Here is a 20,109-nt window from a genome sequence, read left to right on the forward strand (position 1 = left end):
AAAATTCCAGGCGGAATTGGCTTCCTGCCGGATCCGAGCTTGGATAGCATGTCTGCCGCTGCGTTGTTGTCTCTCCTGACGTACTTGACTTCGTATCCGAGGAAGCATTTGGCGATCTCGTCAACTTCGTCTCTGTAAGCCGCCATGACAGAGTTTCTGGCGTTCCAAGTTCCAGCTACTTGCTGTGCCACCAAGTCGGAATCTCTGCAGCAAATGATGTGCTTGATCCCAATCTCCTTAGCGATGCGCAGTCCGTGTAGTAGAGCTTCGTATTCCGCCATATTATTTGTAGCTTCGAAGTGGATCTGCAGAACGTACTGCAGTTCTTCTCCGTTAGGGGACTTCAGGGTGACTCCGGCTCCTGAGCCTTGATGCTTCTTGGATCCATCGAAGTGCATAACCCATGTCTCTAGTTCCGGCTCTAGATCTATATCCGGAGCTTCTGTCCAATCTGTGACAAAATCCGCCAAGATCTGGGACTTGATCGCAGTCCTGGCTTTGTAGTTGATGTCGAAGGCGGATAATTCAATGCCCCATTTTGCTATGCTCCTGTTGCTTCAGCGTTGTTGAGAATCATTGACAGCGGAGGTTTGCTCACAACTGTTACTGGATGCTCCTGGAAGTAGTGTCTCAGCTTCCTGCTGCCTAGGAAAACTCCATAGGCTAGCTTTTGAAAGTGAGGATAGCGTTGTTTGGACTCCGTAAGCACTTCGCTAATATAGTAGACTGGCCTTTGGACTCCATATTCGTGTCCTTCTTCCTGTCGCTCCACCATGATGACGAGGCTGATGACTCTGTTGGTAGCTGCTAGGTAAAGGAGCATAGGCTCTGACTCTCCTGGCGCTGCTAGGATAGGTGGGGAGGTGAGTATTTCCTTCAACCCTTGAAGTGCTGCATCTGCTGCCTCATCCCAGACAAATTTGTCTGTCTTCTTCAATAGCTTGTACAGGGGTAACGCCTTCTCGCCAAGACGGCTAACAAACCTGCTGATTGCTGCAACACAACCAGTTAGTCGTTGCACATCTTTGAGAAAAGTTGGCCTTTTGATGCACAAAATTGCCCTGATTTTCTCCGGGTTAACCTCAATGCCCCTGTTAGAGACAATGAAGCCAAGGAGTTTTCCAGCTGGAACGCCAAAGACGCACTTTAGCGGATTTAACATCATCTTGTAGCGTCGGAGATTCTCAAAGGTTTCTGTGAGATCGCTGATCAAGTCGGAGCCTTTCCGAGTCATGACCGCGATGTCGTCGACGTAGGCGTGTACGTTCCGGCCAGTTTGGTCCTTCAGGCACCGTTGCATCGTACGTTGGTAGGTGGCACCTGCGTTTTTCAAGCCAAAAGGCATAGTAACATAGCAGTAAGTGCCAAATGGGGTGATGAATGAGGTCGCCTTTTGGTCGGACTTCTTCATCCGGATCTGATGATACCCGGAATATGCGTCAAGAAAACACAGAAGTTCTGCCCCTGCCGTCGAATCAATGACCTGGTCAATGCGCGGCAAGGGAAACGGATCCTCCGGGCAGTGCTTATTCAAGCCAGAGTAATCGATGCACATTCTTAGTATTTCAGAATTCTTTTTGGGTACAAGGACGGGGTTTGCGACCCAATCAGTATGGATAACTTCTATTACAAAACCTGCCTCTAGTAACTTAGCTAGTTCCATTCCTATGGCGCGGCGTTTCTTATCTCCAAACCGTCGCATAGCTTGCTTCACCGGTTTAGCCCCCGGGTTTATGTTGAGGTAGTGCTCGACGAGTTCCCTAGGTACTCCGGACATGTCAGAAGGTTGCCATGCGAAGATATCCATGTTAGCGCGGAGGAACTCGACGAGCGCGTCTTCCTATTTGGGGTCCATGTTAGCTCCGACTGAGACCTGCTTGGTGGCGTCTCCTTCCTTGAAGTTGACTTTCTTGGTCTCTATCGCGGCCTTAAAGGAATTTTTCTGTTCGGAGATCTGTTTCTTGGTGGTCTGCATTTCAGTCGGATCCACCACGGCTCTGTAGCCTTTCAGCTCCTCTCCAGATATGACAGACTCTGCAAAGGCGGCTTCGCCCAACTCGCACTCATGAGCCTTTTTGTAGTCTCCGGATATGGTAATCATACCATTGGGACCCGGAATCATGAGCTTGTTGTAGATGTAGCACGCTCTTGCGTGGAACTTGTGGTAGGTGGGCCTGCCGAATATGACGTGATAGGAGCTCTTGAAGGGCACGACCTCAAACGTGATCATCTCTTCGCGAAAGTTGTTAACATCGCCGAAGGCCACGGGAAGTCTGATGCTGCCGAGGGAATTCGCCTTTTTACCCGGAACCACGCCATGAAACTCAGTGTTGCTGTGTTTGAGCTGCTCCTTGGTAAGGTTCATCCGCTCCAGAGTCTCCAGGTACATGATGTTCAGGCTGGCTCCACCATCCATGAGGCACTTGGAGAAGTCATAGCCGTCGATGCTGGGACTTACAACCAAGGCGTAGCATTCTTTTGGCACGATGGTAGGGTGATCCTCCCTATCAAATGTGCACGGGACTTCCGACCACCTGATATACTGCGGCACAGCTGGAACCGTGGCGTTCAGGATCCGGAAAGCTGACTTGGAGGCGCGGACTGTTGGTGTTCCGAGGAAGGTGTGATAAGCGCCTACACTCTTTTTACCGAAGGGGTTGGACTTAGCTGCGGATCCTTCCTTGGGGTCCGGCGAAGCATCATCCTCATCCATTGCCTCGGAACTGTCCTCCTCTTTGTCTTTGTTCTTGCCCTTGCCTCCTTTGCCACGTGGGCGGTGCTTCCGGGCTCGCTTGTATCCTGCTTCCGGGTCGTTTTTTAGATCATTGACCCACTTGCAGTTGCGGTTGGTGTGAGTGGACTTCCCCGTAGCCGGATCCAGGTGGGCCAGGCAGGGCATGTCCCTGTACTCTTCGTAGGTTTGGGGAGCGCGCGCTCCGGCAGCGGTGACTTCATCACCGCACTGCTGGCCCCTGCCGGCTCCACCGCCGCGGCCGCGTCCTCTTCCACCTCCTTGACCTCCGCGTTGGAACGCCACGGCGACCATCTCGGATCCGCCATTCTTCTGGTCATCTGAGGGGTTTTTCCGCTTGCTGCCGCTGCTGTTACCGTTGTCACGGTTCTTCTTTTGCTGGTGCAGGGGAATTGCTGTGGCTGCTAGGTCTCCGCCTGCGTCGTCATCGGCGGCAGTATGATCACTGGCGATGGAGATCATGTCATCCAAAGTCAGTTTATTTGCGTTAGCCAAGCAAGTGAGCTTGTGTCGCAGAAATCCTCCTCTCTGCAGTCCTCCTATAAAGGCGTGCATAGCTGTCGTGTGATCGACATTTTCACACTCGTTTCTGCATGCCAACCATCGGGTGAGGAAGTTCCTTGATGTTTCACCCTTCTTCTGGATACACGCCTGTAAGTCGCTTGTTGTGGCAGGTCTTTTGTAGGTGCCCCTGAAGTGCTTTTCGAAGGCGGTCTTCAGGTCGAACCAGCAAAAGACGGAATTCTTCTCGAGGTCGCTGAGCCAGATACGGGCTGGACCTACAAGGTACAACTGAAGCATGCGGCAGGCGATATTAGGGGTTCCTCCGGCAAAGGTTACTGCATTATAGTAATCCTCAATCCAGGTATCCGGCCTTTCGATGCCATCATAGGTCTTCAGGTTTCCGGGTAGCTTGAGGTTCATCCTTGGCGTTAGTTCCTCTCGAATCATCCTGCCGAAGCACTTTGGGCCTATGTAATCAGTTCTGTATTCGTTGAGACGTTCCCGCGCGTCACGCGAGCCGTGGCGGGGGGGTTTTGAGCGAGAGCGAGATCTCCGGCCGCCACCTCCGCCTCCACCTCCGCCTCCACCGCTAGGTGGTGGTGAGGGAGACCTGCGAGGGGCCCGATGTGACCTCTTGCTTCCGCCATCCGAATCTCCCCGTCCTTCGCGGTGTTGACTCCGGCTTCGATGGCTGCCTTCATCGTTCCGGCTTCTGCGAGGCTCCGGGTCACGCTCCTCGTTCCGACTCCTCCTAGGCTCGGGTTCTCGATCGTTGTTCCGGCTTCGACGAGGTTCCGGCGTACGCTCTCTGTTCCTCGGAGGCGGCACGTTGTCGCGGATGTTGATTCCACCTGGACCGTGAGGCCTGGTGTTTCCGACTGGACTACGGCGGCGAGGGAGTGGAGGACGTGGATGTCCGTTGGGTGGAGGTGAGGGATTCCGGTACTTGTTCCTACCAGTGTACATCGCATCCTTTCCCTTTCTCGGATCTGACGGAGGTGTCTTTGATTGTACGGGGATTGGATTTGGGTGTTCTCTGGTTTTCCTTCTACGTTTCGAAGATCCGGTTCGCGATTCGTCACCGCGATGGAGATTGTCGTAGGCGTCCTTCTGCGCAGTAGAGATGCAATGCTCCGGGTTGGATTCCAACCTGCGTGAAGTGTCTGCCTTGCTCTGCTGCTTCATTGCTGAGGCAACAAGCGTACGGACGTATTCGATGTCAATCTCCTCGGTCTTTTTCTTCAAGATCTCCGCAGCCTTCTTCATGTTATCCTTTGGAGTTGCGAGTGGTTGTTGCTCAGTGGGGGTCACGAAGGTAATCTTGCGGGGAGGTATAGCATCCCGCCTGATTTTATCGGCCTCCCGCTGAAGCTCGGTGACCTTGTCTTTCCAGTGTTGCTGGAGCTCCTTGACTTTTACCAGTTGTTCATCAACCTCAAGCTCTCACTGGTGGAAATTTTCCACGAAGTGCGCGGCTTCTTTCCTCTCATCCAGCATTGCCGCTGCGGTTCTGGCGAATTTCTGGGCTGTTGCCAGCATCTCCTGTCTTTTAGCTTCTAGAGCCTCCGGATCTGCGGCATCGTCAGGGGTTATGGGTTTGTTGAGAATATCCGAGTGTGCGATTGCCTCCATGCCTGCTTGCTCAACCAGCTCTTCTGGGGACAACACTTCCTTGTGCGGACGCTCCCGCGAGAGCGGAGATCTTGCACGGGATGGTTGTGGATCGGAGTAGGTGTTGTCATCCTCTGATTCGCGTTGATCCAGCGCCGCCAAGGTTGCGAGGACCTGTTTAGGCTGGGCGGATTCAACTTCGGGCTGATCACCGTATCCGTATTCCTTCACCTTGCGGTCGAACTCCTCAGTATCCATGGAGGGGGCATCCCCGGAAATTGGGCTTAGGTTACCCAGAATCGACTCTTCCACCGGAGTTCCGCTTTCTCCGACAGCCTCCTGCGGATCCGGAGCAGCGTTGTTTTCCGGTGCCTCGACCTTCTCGGGACCAGCTCCGGCTTCCTGAGGGGCGGTTCCGGCGGTATGGGCCAAGAAGTGCACGAAGTGACACCTTTGCTTCTCTAACACCTGGGAGACCCAGGCGGATCTGCATTGGTCTTCCACCTTTGTTTCCTGCTCAGGGGCGGATTGGGTGGGTTTTGATTTTTCCAGATCCAAGGCGGAATCTTCTCTAGGAAGTTCCTGCATCTCAGATCGGATCTTCGCGACTGCGTCCTGCTCATCGGCGGTCGCGTCAGCGCTACTTACCAGTGGGTTTCCGTCGGAATCGACGGTTTCCCCGATGAAGATGTGTATGTCGCCGACTGGGACGATGGAGAGCTTGACGGGGTTTGTCTTAGCCGGAATCCAACACTCATCCGGAGGGACGATCGGAAGATTTCCGGCGTAAAGGACGCGCCCCACAGCGATGGTGTCGTCGTAGCTTCCCATGGCGGAACCCTCCCGGTTCCGGCCTCCAGACGCCTCAGGCCCCACGGTGGGCGCCAACTGTCGTTGCCTATTCGATGGTACCTCGGAGGAGGGATCCTCACGAGGGGGAGAAGATGTAGGGGCCATATGGCGGAGAGCACTCGGGACGGTGGTACGTGATTTACCCAGCTTCGGAACACCTGCTCGATGACAGGGCCTACTGCTGCTTGTCTGGAATTATCTGGGCGCTTTCGCGTTGTTACAATGAGTTGTGGTTGTGCCTCTAGGGCTCCCGGGATCCGGCTTATAAAGGCGCACGGATCTAGGGTTTACATGGAGAGTCCTAGCCGGATACAGGTTTGCCTAACTACGGTACAATGTCTTGCCGTGTACGTCAAGGATCCGCCTCCCTCTATACGTCGTCCCGGATCCGGGTTCCTACTGGGCCTTCAGGGATCCGGGTACCTCCAAAGGTCGGTAGGATCCGGCTCCCTTCTCCTGGGCCGGTCTTCATCCTTCAGGATCAACAGCAACTGGGCCGCATGCCTCATCACCATCTGTGGGCCACCCAGGCTTGCCAGATCTAGGCACTGTCGATGGTACACCCATGAAGTATACCCACAACAGCGACCATTGGTACGGGCAGAGCCCGCCCGTACTGGGCTCTGTTGGGTCCATTTCGTCAAACGGAACAACATTTGTGAAGACCCAATGGGCATATTCGGCCCCGAGCTCCGCCGGTTCACGAAACTGACCTCTAGCACCTATATAAAGAGGGAAGGAGCCTAGGAGAGGCACCAATCATCCATGCCCTAAGGGCGGAGCCCTGTCGCTCCACCGCTGCCGCTGCCTCCACAACCACCGCCTCCATCACCATCTCCACCAACACAAAAGAGGAGGAGAAGACTAGGATCTTGAAGGGCAACATATTGATCTCCATCATCATCATCATCAATGTCTACATATCCAATCCCCTTTGTCTACTTGGTTTGGTTGTGATCCGAACTCCATTAGGATTTACAATTGTATGCAATTGCACTTTCATATTCATATTATCATGATGTTGATTCCCTTCATGTATGAGTAGTTCTTTTCTTCTTGGGGAGATATGGAGAAAGCCTAGTAATATTATGATGTGAGATAAAGATGACTTATACCTTTGATCTATGAATGTGTGTTAGTTCTCTATCTTGATATTATATGTTGCGTACCATGTAATATTTTCCTTATGGTCTCGAGAGGGAACTACGTTCCCTTTGAAGTGTTGTAAAGTTTACGGCGAGAAGTGACATTACCGTATCGACACATTAACACATGGAAGAGGGGGATAAGGAGGGACTTATTAAGCTCATATCGATAACCATGGGGTAAAACCCTTAATAGCAATAGTCAATATGTGGCTTGCAGAAGACTAGCTGTTGTGATTATTTAGAGATGCGATGATCGGTGGCTTTTTGGGCGCATCTTATTATGGAGATCTCCCCACACATAGCATAGCAAAGATGTAGTTCATTCTAGTCATAAGTAATAGCAATACTAGTGGTGGAACTTACTCCTTGATAACCCCTCAACCATATCGCAAACACACTCTCAACACACTCTTACTTTAGTTTACTTTTATGATTTACTTTGCTTTTAGTTACTTCAAACTCTTAAATATGTGTTTTCTTAAAAAATTTAAGTATAGACTATTTCCAAATCACGATTTGGGTGTGAATGTGGTTGCGCGTGACAATGCAATTGTGGGGTTGTGTTTATTGTCATTTGCAAAACTTCTCAGGGACGAACTTATATACATAATATTTGCTGCTACAAGTACCGCAACAACCCTTGTTGTTGATCATAGGAAACTCGTCATCAACTGCATCATATCCTAGAGCATTTTCAAAGAACAGGTGATGTATTTAACATCATCTAACTTTTGAGAGCACAAGCAGGTGATGTAAAAACAGGAAAACGAGAAAAAACAAGTGATGTATAAGACATCAACGACGATGTATCATACATCATCTCTTAGAGATGCTCTAAGCAGTCACTTTGGAGTCATTGTCATTGGTATTTGAATGTTGCATGTTATTGAAGTTATGAAACTTCTTTTGTAAATGGTGGTACATGAATTGTTCGGTCCATGTATGAAGCATAAGAAGACAAAATACTATGATCCTAGTATACAGAAGTCGAGTTGGAGTGGGAACGATTATTATTAGAAGTATCATTTTCTTTGTGAGCTCTATCTATTTGTTATTTTATGAAAATAAATTGTTTTTTATGATGGTATAAACATTATCCTAGTATATCACACATTTTCTTATCGGTAATATTTTACTCAACTACATAATCGATGTCCTCTCGTCCATCCTTTGACATCTCTAATAATTACTCAGCCTCGACTTATACGCACCAAATAATATGAAATGGAAGCGTTGAGTTGTGTATACATTTTGTTTTGTGTGGTGTTACAGGACCGTATACGCGAGGACGGCCACCAAAGACGAATATATGAGCTTGGGATGGGCAAGACTGCAAAAGAGGTTGACTAAGTCATCATTTGTCGAGTTGTTTCTGTTGTGGATAATTTTCTAGATGCCAAAACCGGCAGGGATGCCACGTGGGATCCATTGCGCCATCACGTGCGACCAGTTGCGCCGCTCCACGCATAGCCACCACTCCAACTACGTTCAACCCATATCCTATAGTAGCGAACAAAAGCGTCGTTCCGCTCCGAATCATCGTCTAGTTGCGCGACCAACTTTAGCAAATCGGGTGTCGGATTCCGATGGATCAGTCTACATTGCTTGTTTGTTCTTCGGATCAGGATACGGCCCTTGATTACTAGGCCGCGATGACATTTAATTTTTGTTTTACTTTTTCTCGATATGGTAAGCTATTCTATTTGTTGAAACTCAAAGATAATGTTCCGTTGAAATGATGCTTAATAGAAAATATAACTTTTAGACCTTTTCAAGAACAGAAACAAGAATCAAGGCTAATGTCATTAGATGATTAATGTAGATATAAGTCTATCATAGTTACATCAATCAAGCTGACAAAACTCCATGAGGGTGGCGGTGCACTCGATAAATATGGTACAAAAATGCTTCGGTGGCAAAGATCTTACTGGAACAGATCAGTAGAGCTAAACCTTAGAGAACTACTCCATTAAACATTATTGGAGTATAATGCTAAAAAATATTTTCTTAGTGACCATTAAAATTGTATTATGTTTACCTTGAAGTTGTATGCATGTTAGTTGATTGTTATCAAGTAGATGGTTCTAAATTTTTTTGTTAAAAATGTGGTAATAGTGTGGAAAAAAAATCACAGAGAACCTTGATTAGACATAGAAGTCAGGAGATGAATATTTTCATTGGTTAGGATGTGCAATAGTTTTTGTCATACTGGTTGTGTTCCCATGGCTACTGGGGAGAATGTTTGTGATGTCTAAATGTTGGCTGAGTAGGTTAAGAGCGGATAGAGGTTAATATGTAGTTTTTGTTTAACTTCTGGTAGACATGGTAAGGTATTCCATTGGTCCGAGAATATCAAAGATATTGTTTGTTTCAAATGCTTAGCAAAAGAAAGAACTTTTAGACCTTTTCAAGAACAAAAACAAGTATCAAGGCTATTCAGAGAACTAAACACTAATAAACAATATGTTAAAATTCCCAGCGGACCAAACATTAAAAGCATTTTTATTTAATATTAGGTTGTAAGTATCAGCACCATCTTTTATAAGACCCTTGATTAAATATAAAAGTTGGAGCATGAAATATTTGCATCTATATGTACTTAGTGCTAGGCCATAACTTCTTGTAATGCGGATACATTTAATTGTAGCTGGTATGCATTTCCCGCGCAGTTTGGGGTCACTATCAATATTTAAATTTTCTAAATTACACAATAAATTGGTCTATGTGTACTTAGTGCAGGGTTAAATTATTTTGCCATATTGATATTTAGTTATGATTGTAAGCAGTTAGTTTTGAGTCATTGCCAATAGTATTTGATATGTTGCATGTTATTAAAGTTAAATACAACACTTGTTTTACAAATGGTGTGCACACGAATTGTTCAGCCCATGTATGAAGCATAAGAAGACAAAACAACTATGATCCTAATGTAAAAGTCGAGTTGGGGTGGGAATATACATTATTAGAAATATCATTTTCTATGTGAGCTCTATCCATTTTTTTATTTTATGAAAGTAAATTGTTGTTTATGGTGGTATAAACATTGTCCTAGTATATCACGCATTTTCCTATCGGTGATATTTTACTCAACTACGTAATCTGCGACAAGGACCGTATACGCGAGGGCGGGCACCAAAGACGAATATACGAGCTTGGAATGGGCAAGACTGCAAAAGAGGTTGATTAAGTCATCATCTGTCGAGTAGCTTTTGTTGTGGAGAATTTTCTGGATGCCAAAACCGGCAGGGATGCCACGTGGGATCCACTGTGGCATTGCATGCAACCACTGGCGCCGCTCCATGCATAGCTATCGCTCCACCTACGTTCGGCCACTATCCTAGAGTAGCGAACAAAAGCGTCGTTTCTGTGACAGTGCACAAACCACGTCGTCCTCGTTGCGCGACCAACCCCATCAAACCGGGTGGATCGGTCTCCACTACTTGTCTGTTCTTCGGACAAGGATAAGGCCCTTGATTACTAGGCCACGAGGACAATTAGTTTTTTGTTTTACTTTTACTTGATATGGTAAGTTATTCTATTGTCCCGAAAATCAAAGATAATGTTCTGTTGATATGCTTAACAAAAAAACATAACTTTTAGACCTTTTTTCAAGAACAAAAACAAGAATCAGGGCTAATCAAAGAGCTAAACACAAATGCAAAAAATCTTTTTAGTTCCTTAGCTGACAAAACATTTATGTTTAAGCTTAAGTTGTAAGTATGTTCGCTTCTTTTTATAAGCCCCTTGATTAAAGAAAGAAGTTGGAAGATGGAAATATTTGCATTGGCTAGGTTGTGCAATGTATAGTTTGGTCCATATGTACCGAGTGCTAGGCCATAAGTTGTTGTCATGTTGATATTTGATTATATACTTGGGTTGTCACGTCGATATTTAAGCTATATATGTTGTAAGAATTGTCTTTGGCTAGTATTCGATATGTTACATATTATTAAGGTTATGACACTTGCTTTTTAAATGGTGTGTGCACGAATTGTATCCTATGCATGAAGCATAGGAAGACAAAAATAATTATGATCCCAATGTACATAAGTCGATTTGGGTGAGAGTGGGCACTATTAGAAACTATCATTTTCTACGTGAGCTCTATCCATTTGTTATTTTATTTAAACAAAAAAAATGTTATTTATGGTGGCATAAACATTATGTTAGTCTACTCCTATTGGAAATATTTTACTCATTTGCAAAATCAATGTTGGTTCGTCCATCCGTTGACATCTCAAGCCATTATCCAGTCTCAAACTTATGAACACAAGTACCATGAAATAATGCAGGTAAGGAGTCGTACATACATTTTCTTTTTGTATGGTGTGACAAGGACTGTATATCCGAGCCCACGAAAGACGAATATACGAGCTTGGGACGGGCAAGACTGCAAAAGAGCTGTTGATTAAGTCATCGCTTGTCGTTTGTCGAGCTGTTCGCGGTTGTGGATAATTTTGTGGATGCCAAAACCGGCACGGACGCCACGTGGGATCCACCGCGGCATGACATGCGGCCACTCGCGCCGCTCCGCCTTCGTCTTCGCCCCTTATCCTAGCGAAGAAGAAGCCAGCGAGCGTCGTCTCGTCTCGTCGCGCAACGCAACGCGTCGACGGCGGCCGGCGACCAACCCCCAGCAATCGGGAACGGGTGCCGGGTTCCGATCGATCGGTCTCCGCTGCTTAAATTATCTGTTCTTCGCATCAGGATAAGGGCGTTGATCACTGGGCCACGATGACAATTAGCACTCCGTTTTCAGACCTGATTAGTTAACGAGTTAACCCCTGCCGTCGTGGGCAAGTGATCGGCCGATGCGATCTGCACTAGTCACACTTTCTTTATAATCTCTTTTTAATTTTAGAAAAAAATATTTCGAGATGGATGCGACCAGCTACCTTCGCTAGAAATACTCCTCCACGCCGGGAGAATGAGTGAGCAGCATGTCGTCCTCTCTATCTCTCGGCTTGATGGATAAGTTGCAATCATTGGGTTTCTGTTCCCTTCTCATTATCTGATACTGATCCAGAGATCTGCCGGCTGTATGATTTGGCATCGAGCAGATCTGGGGTGAAGCACGAGCGCATCAGAATTGTGGTAGGTCGTGTGTAGATCTCGCCGCTGGGCAAGTGGGGAGGGAGACAAGGCTCGCTGGCGGATCGGAGTTCAGAGTCAGAGACTTCGCGGAAGAGTACTAAATTTAATTCTGAATTTGATACTATCTGTAATCGTAGGATATGCCTCTGCTGCAACCTGATCTTCCTGTCCAGCTTGATAAGAGGGGTTCTCGCAAAAAACAAAAAAAAAATACTAGTAAGAGGAGTACAATTTAGTGGTACTGAAGTCTATGTGACGAATTGCCAAAGGAAAACCATCCGTTCAGAGCTAGTTGCAGTGGTACTTCCAAACAGTTTGGATTGTCAGGGTGAACCTTCGGGAAACAATCTGGTTGATCAGCCTAAAAATGGACAGCGAACTAGGTACGACGCAAACTTCGGAACCTGCAGTGGTACGGCACATCAGCTTATTACATGATTAGTGTAGATATAAGGTTACTATCGTTATTACATCAATCAAGTTGACAAAACACCATATGAGGGCGGCAGTGCACTGGACAGATATGATATAAAAATGCTTCGGTGGCAAAGATCTTAATGGAACAGATCAGTAGAGATGAGGATAGGGATAGGATGCCTGAGCTGATTTCACTGTTCGATCGATGACGTTGCCCAGCCCATCGATCAGCCCTCGCTCGTCCCACCGGCTAGTTCATCTGGGCCCTGCCAGCATCTTCGCACTCTTCAGATGGCTACTGAACCTTATTCTGCAGCGTGAGGCTCCAAGAGCACAAAGGCAAGCTCGCCACTGCACCACCACCACTGAGGATTATTCTTCTCATGTAAAGTAAAAATGAAGTTCCAGTGCTCCACTCGCAGCATTCCCTCTCCACTGATGCCAAAAAATGGCCAATGGGACTTAGTGCTTGTTACAAATTGCAAACAATACTTTTTTTTTCGGAAGATGCACCCTGGCTGATCGCATGTCCATTTGATTATCATCGTTGAACTAGAAGTTAGTGTAAGTGTTTCTTCCTTGACTAAAATTTGGATCTGGGATTGAAAGTTGAAACTTCCGCCTCCGATGCTTTCTTGTGAAACGTATGTTCTGTGGAATATTCTTACAGCAAGAAGTTAGGAGCAACCGCATGTGCCTATGCTTTAATTGTCTTTTGTTGCATGCATGTTGTAGGAATATTTGACTTTTTCACGATGCGGGAACATTTGATTTGCGACGATTGGAAGTAAAGCCTGTGGCCATGTTCGTGTGCCAAGACACCTGTTACAGATCGGGTCAGAACTCAGAAACAGGGAGAAGCAGAAATATAAATTTGCAGCGAATTGTGATCAGACAAGCTAGATCAAAACTCAATACACAGAAAAAATTGCACGGATAGTCTGAATACACACTGTCAGTTTCATGGTGCTATCTCTATGGATTTGTCCATCTGAGTAGGAAAAAACATAGGAAAGAGGTCTGAGTATTCTTGACTGAAGACAAACTATCTGAGCATCAAAAGTTGTGTGAAAGAGGAAACCTTGAAGGCCTGAGTATCGATAGCTCCTCTGTGTCTGTTTGTCGGTGGACAGCAACAGGTAGTGCATTACTGCATTCTCGCACTGTCTTACTTTTTAAATCACAGTTAACATTGATAGTGGCTTTAGCTTAAAGACAGAGACGTATTCTCGAAAAAAGCTTAAAGACAGAGAAGGTTCCAGCCGTTTGTATTCACAAATCAGGACGCTCTTTTTGTTTCCTTGATATCTTCAGATTTATCTCTTCGGTTTTCATTACTAACAACTGCAAGTAATGTCAGCATTTCCACGAATAAGAAAGTAAGAGTCAGAGTCAGCGATCAAGTAGACCAAAGCAAATACTGCCACTAGGCGTAGCTGGCCACAATCATTCACATGTCCAAGCCCAACCAGCATTATATTGGGTAATAAGGTCTAAGTAAGAAACATGATACCTGCTCGTTATTTTAGCCATACGGTGCCATGTGTTTACAAATGTAAACCAAGGGGCTGCATTGAGGTTAGACTAATGTTGAGGGTATGGTGGGTTGTTGGCTTGTTGCGCACTAATTTAGCCTGGGTTGATGTGTACCAGTGCATCAGAATACTTGCTAGTCGCCTGGTCTACATAAGAAGCTTGCATCTTTCCCTAGTAAACAGAATGAGATAACATCCGTGCACGACAGAAACATATTCCTAAGTAGACATAGTTACTCATCAAACAAGCAGCAGTGTGATCACCCAAGTTCGTTAGATAGTCGATTCTTGCTTCATTGACTATATTGGCATGTCATATTTCTTGCTAAGTTAATGAAACAAAGTCGAAAGCCTCTCCTTTTTGGTTCTTCCAGTAGCTCTAGAAATACTTTGCTAACTTGCTAAGTGAATGACAGTCTGTTAAATAACTTGTTGCGAGTTGGTCAGCATGCATGCATGCATGTATGATCAACACGATAACAGTTTAATAAGATCATCAAAATTGGTTACAAATTCTTCTCTTCTTAACTACTTAATAGCTTAACCATAAGTTCATCAGAATTGCAAGACTAAGTTAGGATGAAGATGATGTTCCATGGAAGAATGCTCTTTCAGTTGCAATATGTTCAGCTACATCAAGATCATTCTAGATTTTTAATTAGTTCTCCGCATTTGCAATATTTTGGTACATGAAGACCTTGTACTTCTCTCTTATTAATTCGGTAGATGGAGAATAGTTTCTACAACTTCTGTCCATCTCAAATTTGTAGCCATGCAGGATAGTTAAAGGCATGATTTTTAACTGATTTTTTAGTGAGTATCAACTTGTTTGATCCCTCGGCTAGCTCTTCAGATCATGTTTGTATATTCAGTTAAAGATGCGTCTTTTTTTATCTGTTCAGACCATGCTAAAAGTTCTTTTTTGTTACCTGTGAATCAATGTGCTCCTTCCAGTCAGAAGTTCTATTTATGTGTGTAAAATACTCTGTTTAAACCAGCAGGAGATTGATTACCAGCGTGAAAATTCTCAAAAGAAAAAAGACCAGCACGAAATTGGTTCTCAACAAAATGAAATTGTCTAATGATAATAATTTACCGGCACAAAAGGCATCTCCAAGTCAGCATGTAGAGCAAGCAAGATACATAGCAGAATCTAGGAAGACAAAATGCAGCTCGTCCATGGCTTGATCTCTTGTAAACTACCATTGGCGTGCTGGTTACAATCATCATCTGACCTAGTATATGACTATGGTATACAGATAGTATCATCTTCGCGCCATCCCAAAAAAAAGAAGTACCAACAAATTTCAAGTTTCAACGAAAACTCAGTATCATGTCGACAAATACACAATGGGGGAGGCTTCTTTGGTGTGACATCAGATGCTTTTGCATGGGTGAGGCTCAAAGGCGATCTCTAGACCTCGTTTTCTGACAACAGACTCCTGAATAACACCCATTAAAACGATCATAAGATCCTGCAAGGAGATAACAATGTTCTCATAGCCTACGTGGAAAAGTATTTCACGAGATGATATCATAAGTTTATTCATTTTAAGATGTTATATGTTCCTAAAGAAGCAGAATTCCCATAGTAAGTCACCTGTGAGTATGTATAAAAAAAAAAAAACTGATCGTGCAATTGATAAGCCTGGATCATATCTTTGAAACTTCGAAGCAGGCATCATACAATTATACAGCATGCATTTTATTACTCTAACTAGTTATAATTGAATTGCAGCACATCCTTTTTTGAACAACACTAGTAAACCTGTCATGCTGAACTCAGTAAGTACAACACAAGCAACATTCAACAATTGATGTTTCCTTTTGTAAAATATACAGTTCAGCAAGAAAGTGTTCCATTTATCCTCTTCTATGTTATACTAGCATTTGTATACTAATTTTACCATCTTTCAGGAATGCTTTGCACAATCACATAAGTATAACAAATCCAGCTATCCATAAACATATTATATACCCGACAAACTTTTACCGGTTGCAATGAGTCAGAACTGAGAGTACACTAAACAGAAGAGCGAGGATACAAATTATACCAGTGTTTTGAATAGAACATAAGCGATGCCCTTTCCTCGGCTTAACTCTGTAGCCTTAACAACGTGTAAAGCCTCAATATCACCTTGTGGTCCTCTGGGATCATAAAATGCTGGTAGAGTTCTTCATCCTAATGTGCTACCAAGAAACAAAATTGACATTGGTTACTTAGATTAAGTGGACGTTATGATACTTTGATTTTCATTGAAAGAGCAGCAGGACTACAAGATTAAGCACATCAACATCATATACACACCTTCACATCAAATGGAAGGTAACCAACAAACACTGTCCTCTTTCTGTCATAGAGGTCCTTCTCCTCTAAGATTTTCACGCATGCCATTTCAACACGGTGTAGCTGCCATTTAACTAGGAAACAACATCAAAGCCTTTTTCCCAAATCAAGTTGGTGTATGCTAGTTCGATCGCCATTGAACTAGAAATTTTAAAATTCAGATAGATACAATGTACTAGTTTTCAAGGTGTAGTGATAACTCAGCAAGTGCATTTCGTTTCTCTGCATAGCCTCTACTACAGGATCCTCCTTCAACACTCATTCTTGCCTCGGCCTGTTCCAATGTTGCTGGGGGCTTAGTTTTAGGCCTAGTCGTGTCGCTAGTTCTCTCTCCTTTTCTCTTTCCGACTGGTATTTCGACTCTGCACCTCAGACTTTGGCTGAATATATACCTCATCAACACAGATATGATTCCCTTGAACTAGAAAGTTCAAACTTCAAATAGATACATTATACTATTAGATATGACACATATGTTCTTAAGATGTACTTCAGCTATGTGAAAGCTGTAAGACTGCCAACCTACCAGTGCCATGTTATGAGATAAAGCTACGTGCTCAGCTTCAAAGATGATGTAGGCATGTATACTACAAAGGATATACGAAGATAAAGAGTTTGAAAACCAACATGCAGAGAGTACTTTTGGGGTACACCAACATGAAAACCATGAAAAATATATACAAAATATCTAAAGAGGGGAATCGTATGAAGGCTGTATTTTTCTGGCCTTGCTGCACTATTACATATTTGGGAGGTCAGCTCACATATCTTGAGCCTTAACTTATACAGCATAGTAAAAGGAATTACATATGTGGATGAATAAGAAGTACTCCGCATAGTAAAATGGGAAAGTAAACAAGGAGTATGCAATATTTTCACGAATGAGCCTATCGTTGTGCAGCGACTATTTTGCATAGCCTCGGGCACCTAACTCCCAAGCTATGACCATTTTGGTGTGTTTTTCCTGAACATCTTGCCACACCGAGCATTACTCGGATATGCAGCTACTTCGCAAGCATCAACGGAAAATTGAGTTGAATAGGACAACCTGTGCATATTCACAGCTGTTAAAATTATCAACTCAAAGAGAGACTGTAGCACACAAGGAAAATAAGGCCATTTAACTGCGTACACATTAAATCAGAATTTAATTAGGAATTGCAAGCTTAAAAGGGAAATGTCAAGCTCTAACATCAGGAAAAAAGAGAGAATAAAAATGAAATACAAAAGCAACATTTCAAATTTGTAATTGCAGTCAAGTGCAAACTCATCCAGTAATGGTCAAACAATCATGTCCCAACTATAGCATTAATTCTCTACTTTAGTACTAACAACGCAAACAATAGACTACTAGCAATCGATATATAAAAATGCACCCACTTGTCGACCGAGTCATTGATCTTACCTTTTATGACGACTTCTTTCCTGGAATCTTTGTCTGCAGCAAGCACACAAATCACCATCATGGAATCATGCACTTATCCTCAAGATACGGTCTCTTGCGCTTACCAACTTTGCGTCCAAACTAGCAATTGTGCTCATTAGAGAGGCCTCGCCATCCCCGTTAGGACGCAAGAAGGCATTTAACTCTGCCACTGTTTCTTTGTTACTGTCAAGCATGAAGGAATGTAACTCCGTCAATATTTCTATGTTGCTGCCACCGTCACCTACCAGAGCTTGGCTGAGTGACTGCAGTGCAGCGACAAGCACAGAGGAAGCTTTTTCTGTGCCCATAGGATCATTGTGTGCGGCACTGTCTCCAGTGAATTCAGTTTCTGATTCCTCCTGTGACAAAGGGGGATTTCAGCGCATGTATGAATTGAAGTGGGCTATATATTCTGATGATACATGCATACATCACCAATTTGGTTAAACTTATACACAGGCAAGTAAAGTGAAATATGATATTGTTCTACCAAAAAAGTAAGCGCAGAGTGATTTTAGTGAAAAAGAATCTAAAACTCAAATATGTGCAATACGGCACTATATAATATCCGTGTGCCATCATGTAACAAGCAGAAAAATTCAAGGTAAAATTTAAAATATTGCATCCTTGTACGAATATGCAATCTGTAATTGAATTCACGAACTACGATTTATGCAAATCAGGCATGTCAGGATGTGATAGAAGTTTTTGAGCTTTTCACAACAAAACAACAATCCAATGCTCTCAAGTAAATTATATGCATAGAATCTACGAAAAAGTGGCCAGAAGAATACTTGACACATAAGTGCAGGCTCACCTTGATTTGTAACAAAGAGGGAGGCCATGCCATGACATAGGGATGAACCTCCTCATGATACTCACGTGCATCACTAAAGAGCTCGCTTATCTCCGATGTTTCCAGACACAAGGATAGGCACAAATCACGAAGTTGTGTGTCCTTGCAGTAGAAAATAGTCAAGTATACAAAGCCATCGATGACTGCCACAACTTCCACATCGACAGGACACCCCTCTTGCTCCATTGAGCCTCCAGTGACATTCTTAACAATCGTGCGCAACGGGAACTCCTTGTACAACATCCACCTCTCGACGACACCGCCATTGCCGGCTGTCCGGAAATAAGCATAAAGTGTGTCATCCTTTATATATACGAAGCAGAGCTTCTCATCCTTGGTCTCACCAAGCTTGTACGACGACTCATCCGACAGCGTCATCAAAGGCGTGGGCACATCGATTAGGGAGAACTGAAAGGTCAAGGTGTCGAGCACCACAATTTTCTGATGCATCCAGTTTGGCCACCAGATGAGCCCACGCATCACCGTGCCGGAACTGGCCCCTTCACGCAGCAGCAGTGTGTTCATGGGGAAAATTTGCCACTCCATGGTGTTCGATGAGAAGACGGCGACCTGCGCCCTCCGATTGAAGTGGTGACGGACACAGACCACACGGGACGGCCCTTGGCCATCTTCTGAGGAGAGAGTGTAGAACTCAAGGTCAATGCTGTTCCCCGGCTTATAGAGGAACAGATCCAGAGCCTGCGTTAGCGGTCTGTAGGAGACTACCCAAGTAGTGCTCCGGCTCACTGCCCAATTAGTGCTCCGGCTCACCTTTTTTAGGGGGAAGTAGCCGTCGTAGCCGGGAAGGATCTCCCACCCGGTGTCGCCGGTGTCGTCGTGGCGTGAGACGCGGATTCCGAAGAAATCAGCGGCAACGAGGTCCGGGTCGCAGCGGCGCCAGGGGCAGGGGAAGATCGGGACCACTTCAAAGCTGGAGTCGAGGAAGAACGCGAGGAGGGGCGGCGCATGGAGCGCGCGGAAGCTGCGGCGGAAGGCGGGGGAGGAGCGGACGGCGCGGCGGAAGGCGCGGCAGGCGAAGGCGGCGCGGACGAGGCTTGGGAGGGACGGCAGGCGGAGGAAGATCTCCCGGAGGAGATCGTCGCCGAGACCGGTTATATCGGTGGGAGCGGCCGGCGGCGCCGACGTTGACGTTGGGGGCTGGGACAGGGAGGGCATGGTGGACAATGGTTGCTGAGTGGCGACGAGTTCACGCAGCGGAAATTTTGACAAGAAAAACGGAAAATCTATTTCTTGCTGGGGCACCATGCTCTCTACCGGAGTGCTCACCTCTCCGCACCGTCCGATCTTGGATCTGTGGCTCCTGGCGATTCGTCCAACAACTGCCGCCCGGATTCCGCGACAGACTGTTCGAAGTCGAGCCATCGTCCTCATTCTCGCCCACCCCTCTCAGCTCTCCTCCCCATCTCATGTTCCTCTGGCGATTTCCAAAATTCCCCACTAGATTGGCTTCGTCGGCGACGAGCGGGTCGTCGGGCCGGTGTGGGCGATCCTCCTGGCGAGTGGGAGTGTTGGTGGAGCATCTTCGCCGTCGCTGAATCGCGGATCG

The 20,109-nt window shown here is 45.6% G+C and overlaps 1 protein-coding gene across 1 annotated transcript; it reads right to left on the reverse strand.

Annotated features, from left to right (window-relative positions):
- Positions 1–16,417: 16,417 nt before the first annotated feature.
- On the reverse strand, positions 16,418–19,718 carry LOC124694872. Its single transcript, XM_047227803.1, has 3 exons — positions 18,504–19,718; positions 17,666–18,045; positions 16,418–17,308 (listed from the first exon to the last, which is right to left on the reverse strand). Exons 1-2 carry the CDS (start codon positions 19,716–19,718, stop codon positions 17,731–17,733), a joined length of 1,530 nt encoding a protein of 509 aa, XP_047083759.1. The 3' UTR covers positions 16,418–17,308; positions 17,666–17,730.
- Between the last annotated feature and the right edge of the window lie 391 nt (positions 19,719–20,109).

The sequence above is a fragment of the Lolium rigidum genome, chromosome 3 (genome assembly GCF_022539505.1).
Source record: "Lolium rigidum isolate FL_2022 chromosome 3, APGP_CSIRO_Lrig_0.1, whole genome shotgun sequence".
NCBI lineage: Eukaryota > Viridiplantae > Streptophyta > Magnoliopsida > Poales > Poaceae > Lolium > Lolium rigidum.

What these genes read in the sequence shown, in the direction of transcription:
- LOC124694872 (XM_047227803.1), bottom strand. Translation starts at nt 19,718, where the DNA reads ATGCCCTCCCTGTCCCAGCCCCCAACGTCAACGTCGGCGCCGCCGGCC. An exon ending in CCTCTTTGTTACAAATCAAG is followed by an intron (nt 18,046 to 18,503) that starts GTGAGCCTGCAC and finishes CCTTTGTCACAG; the next exon opens with GAGGAATCAGAAACTGAATT.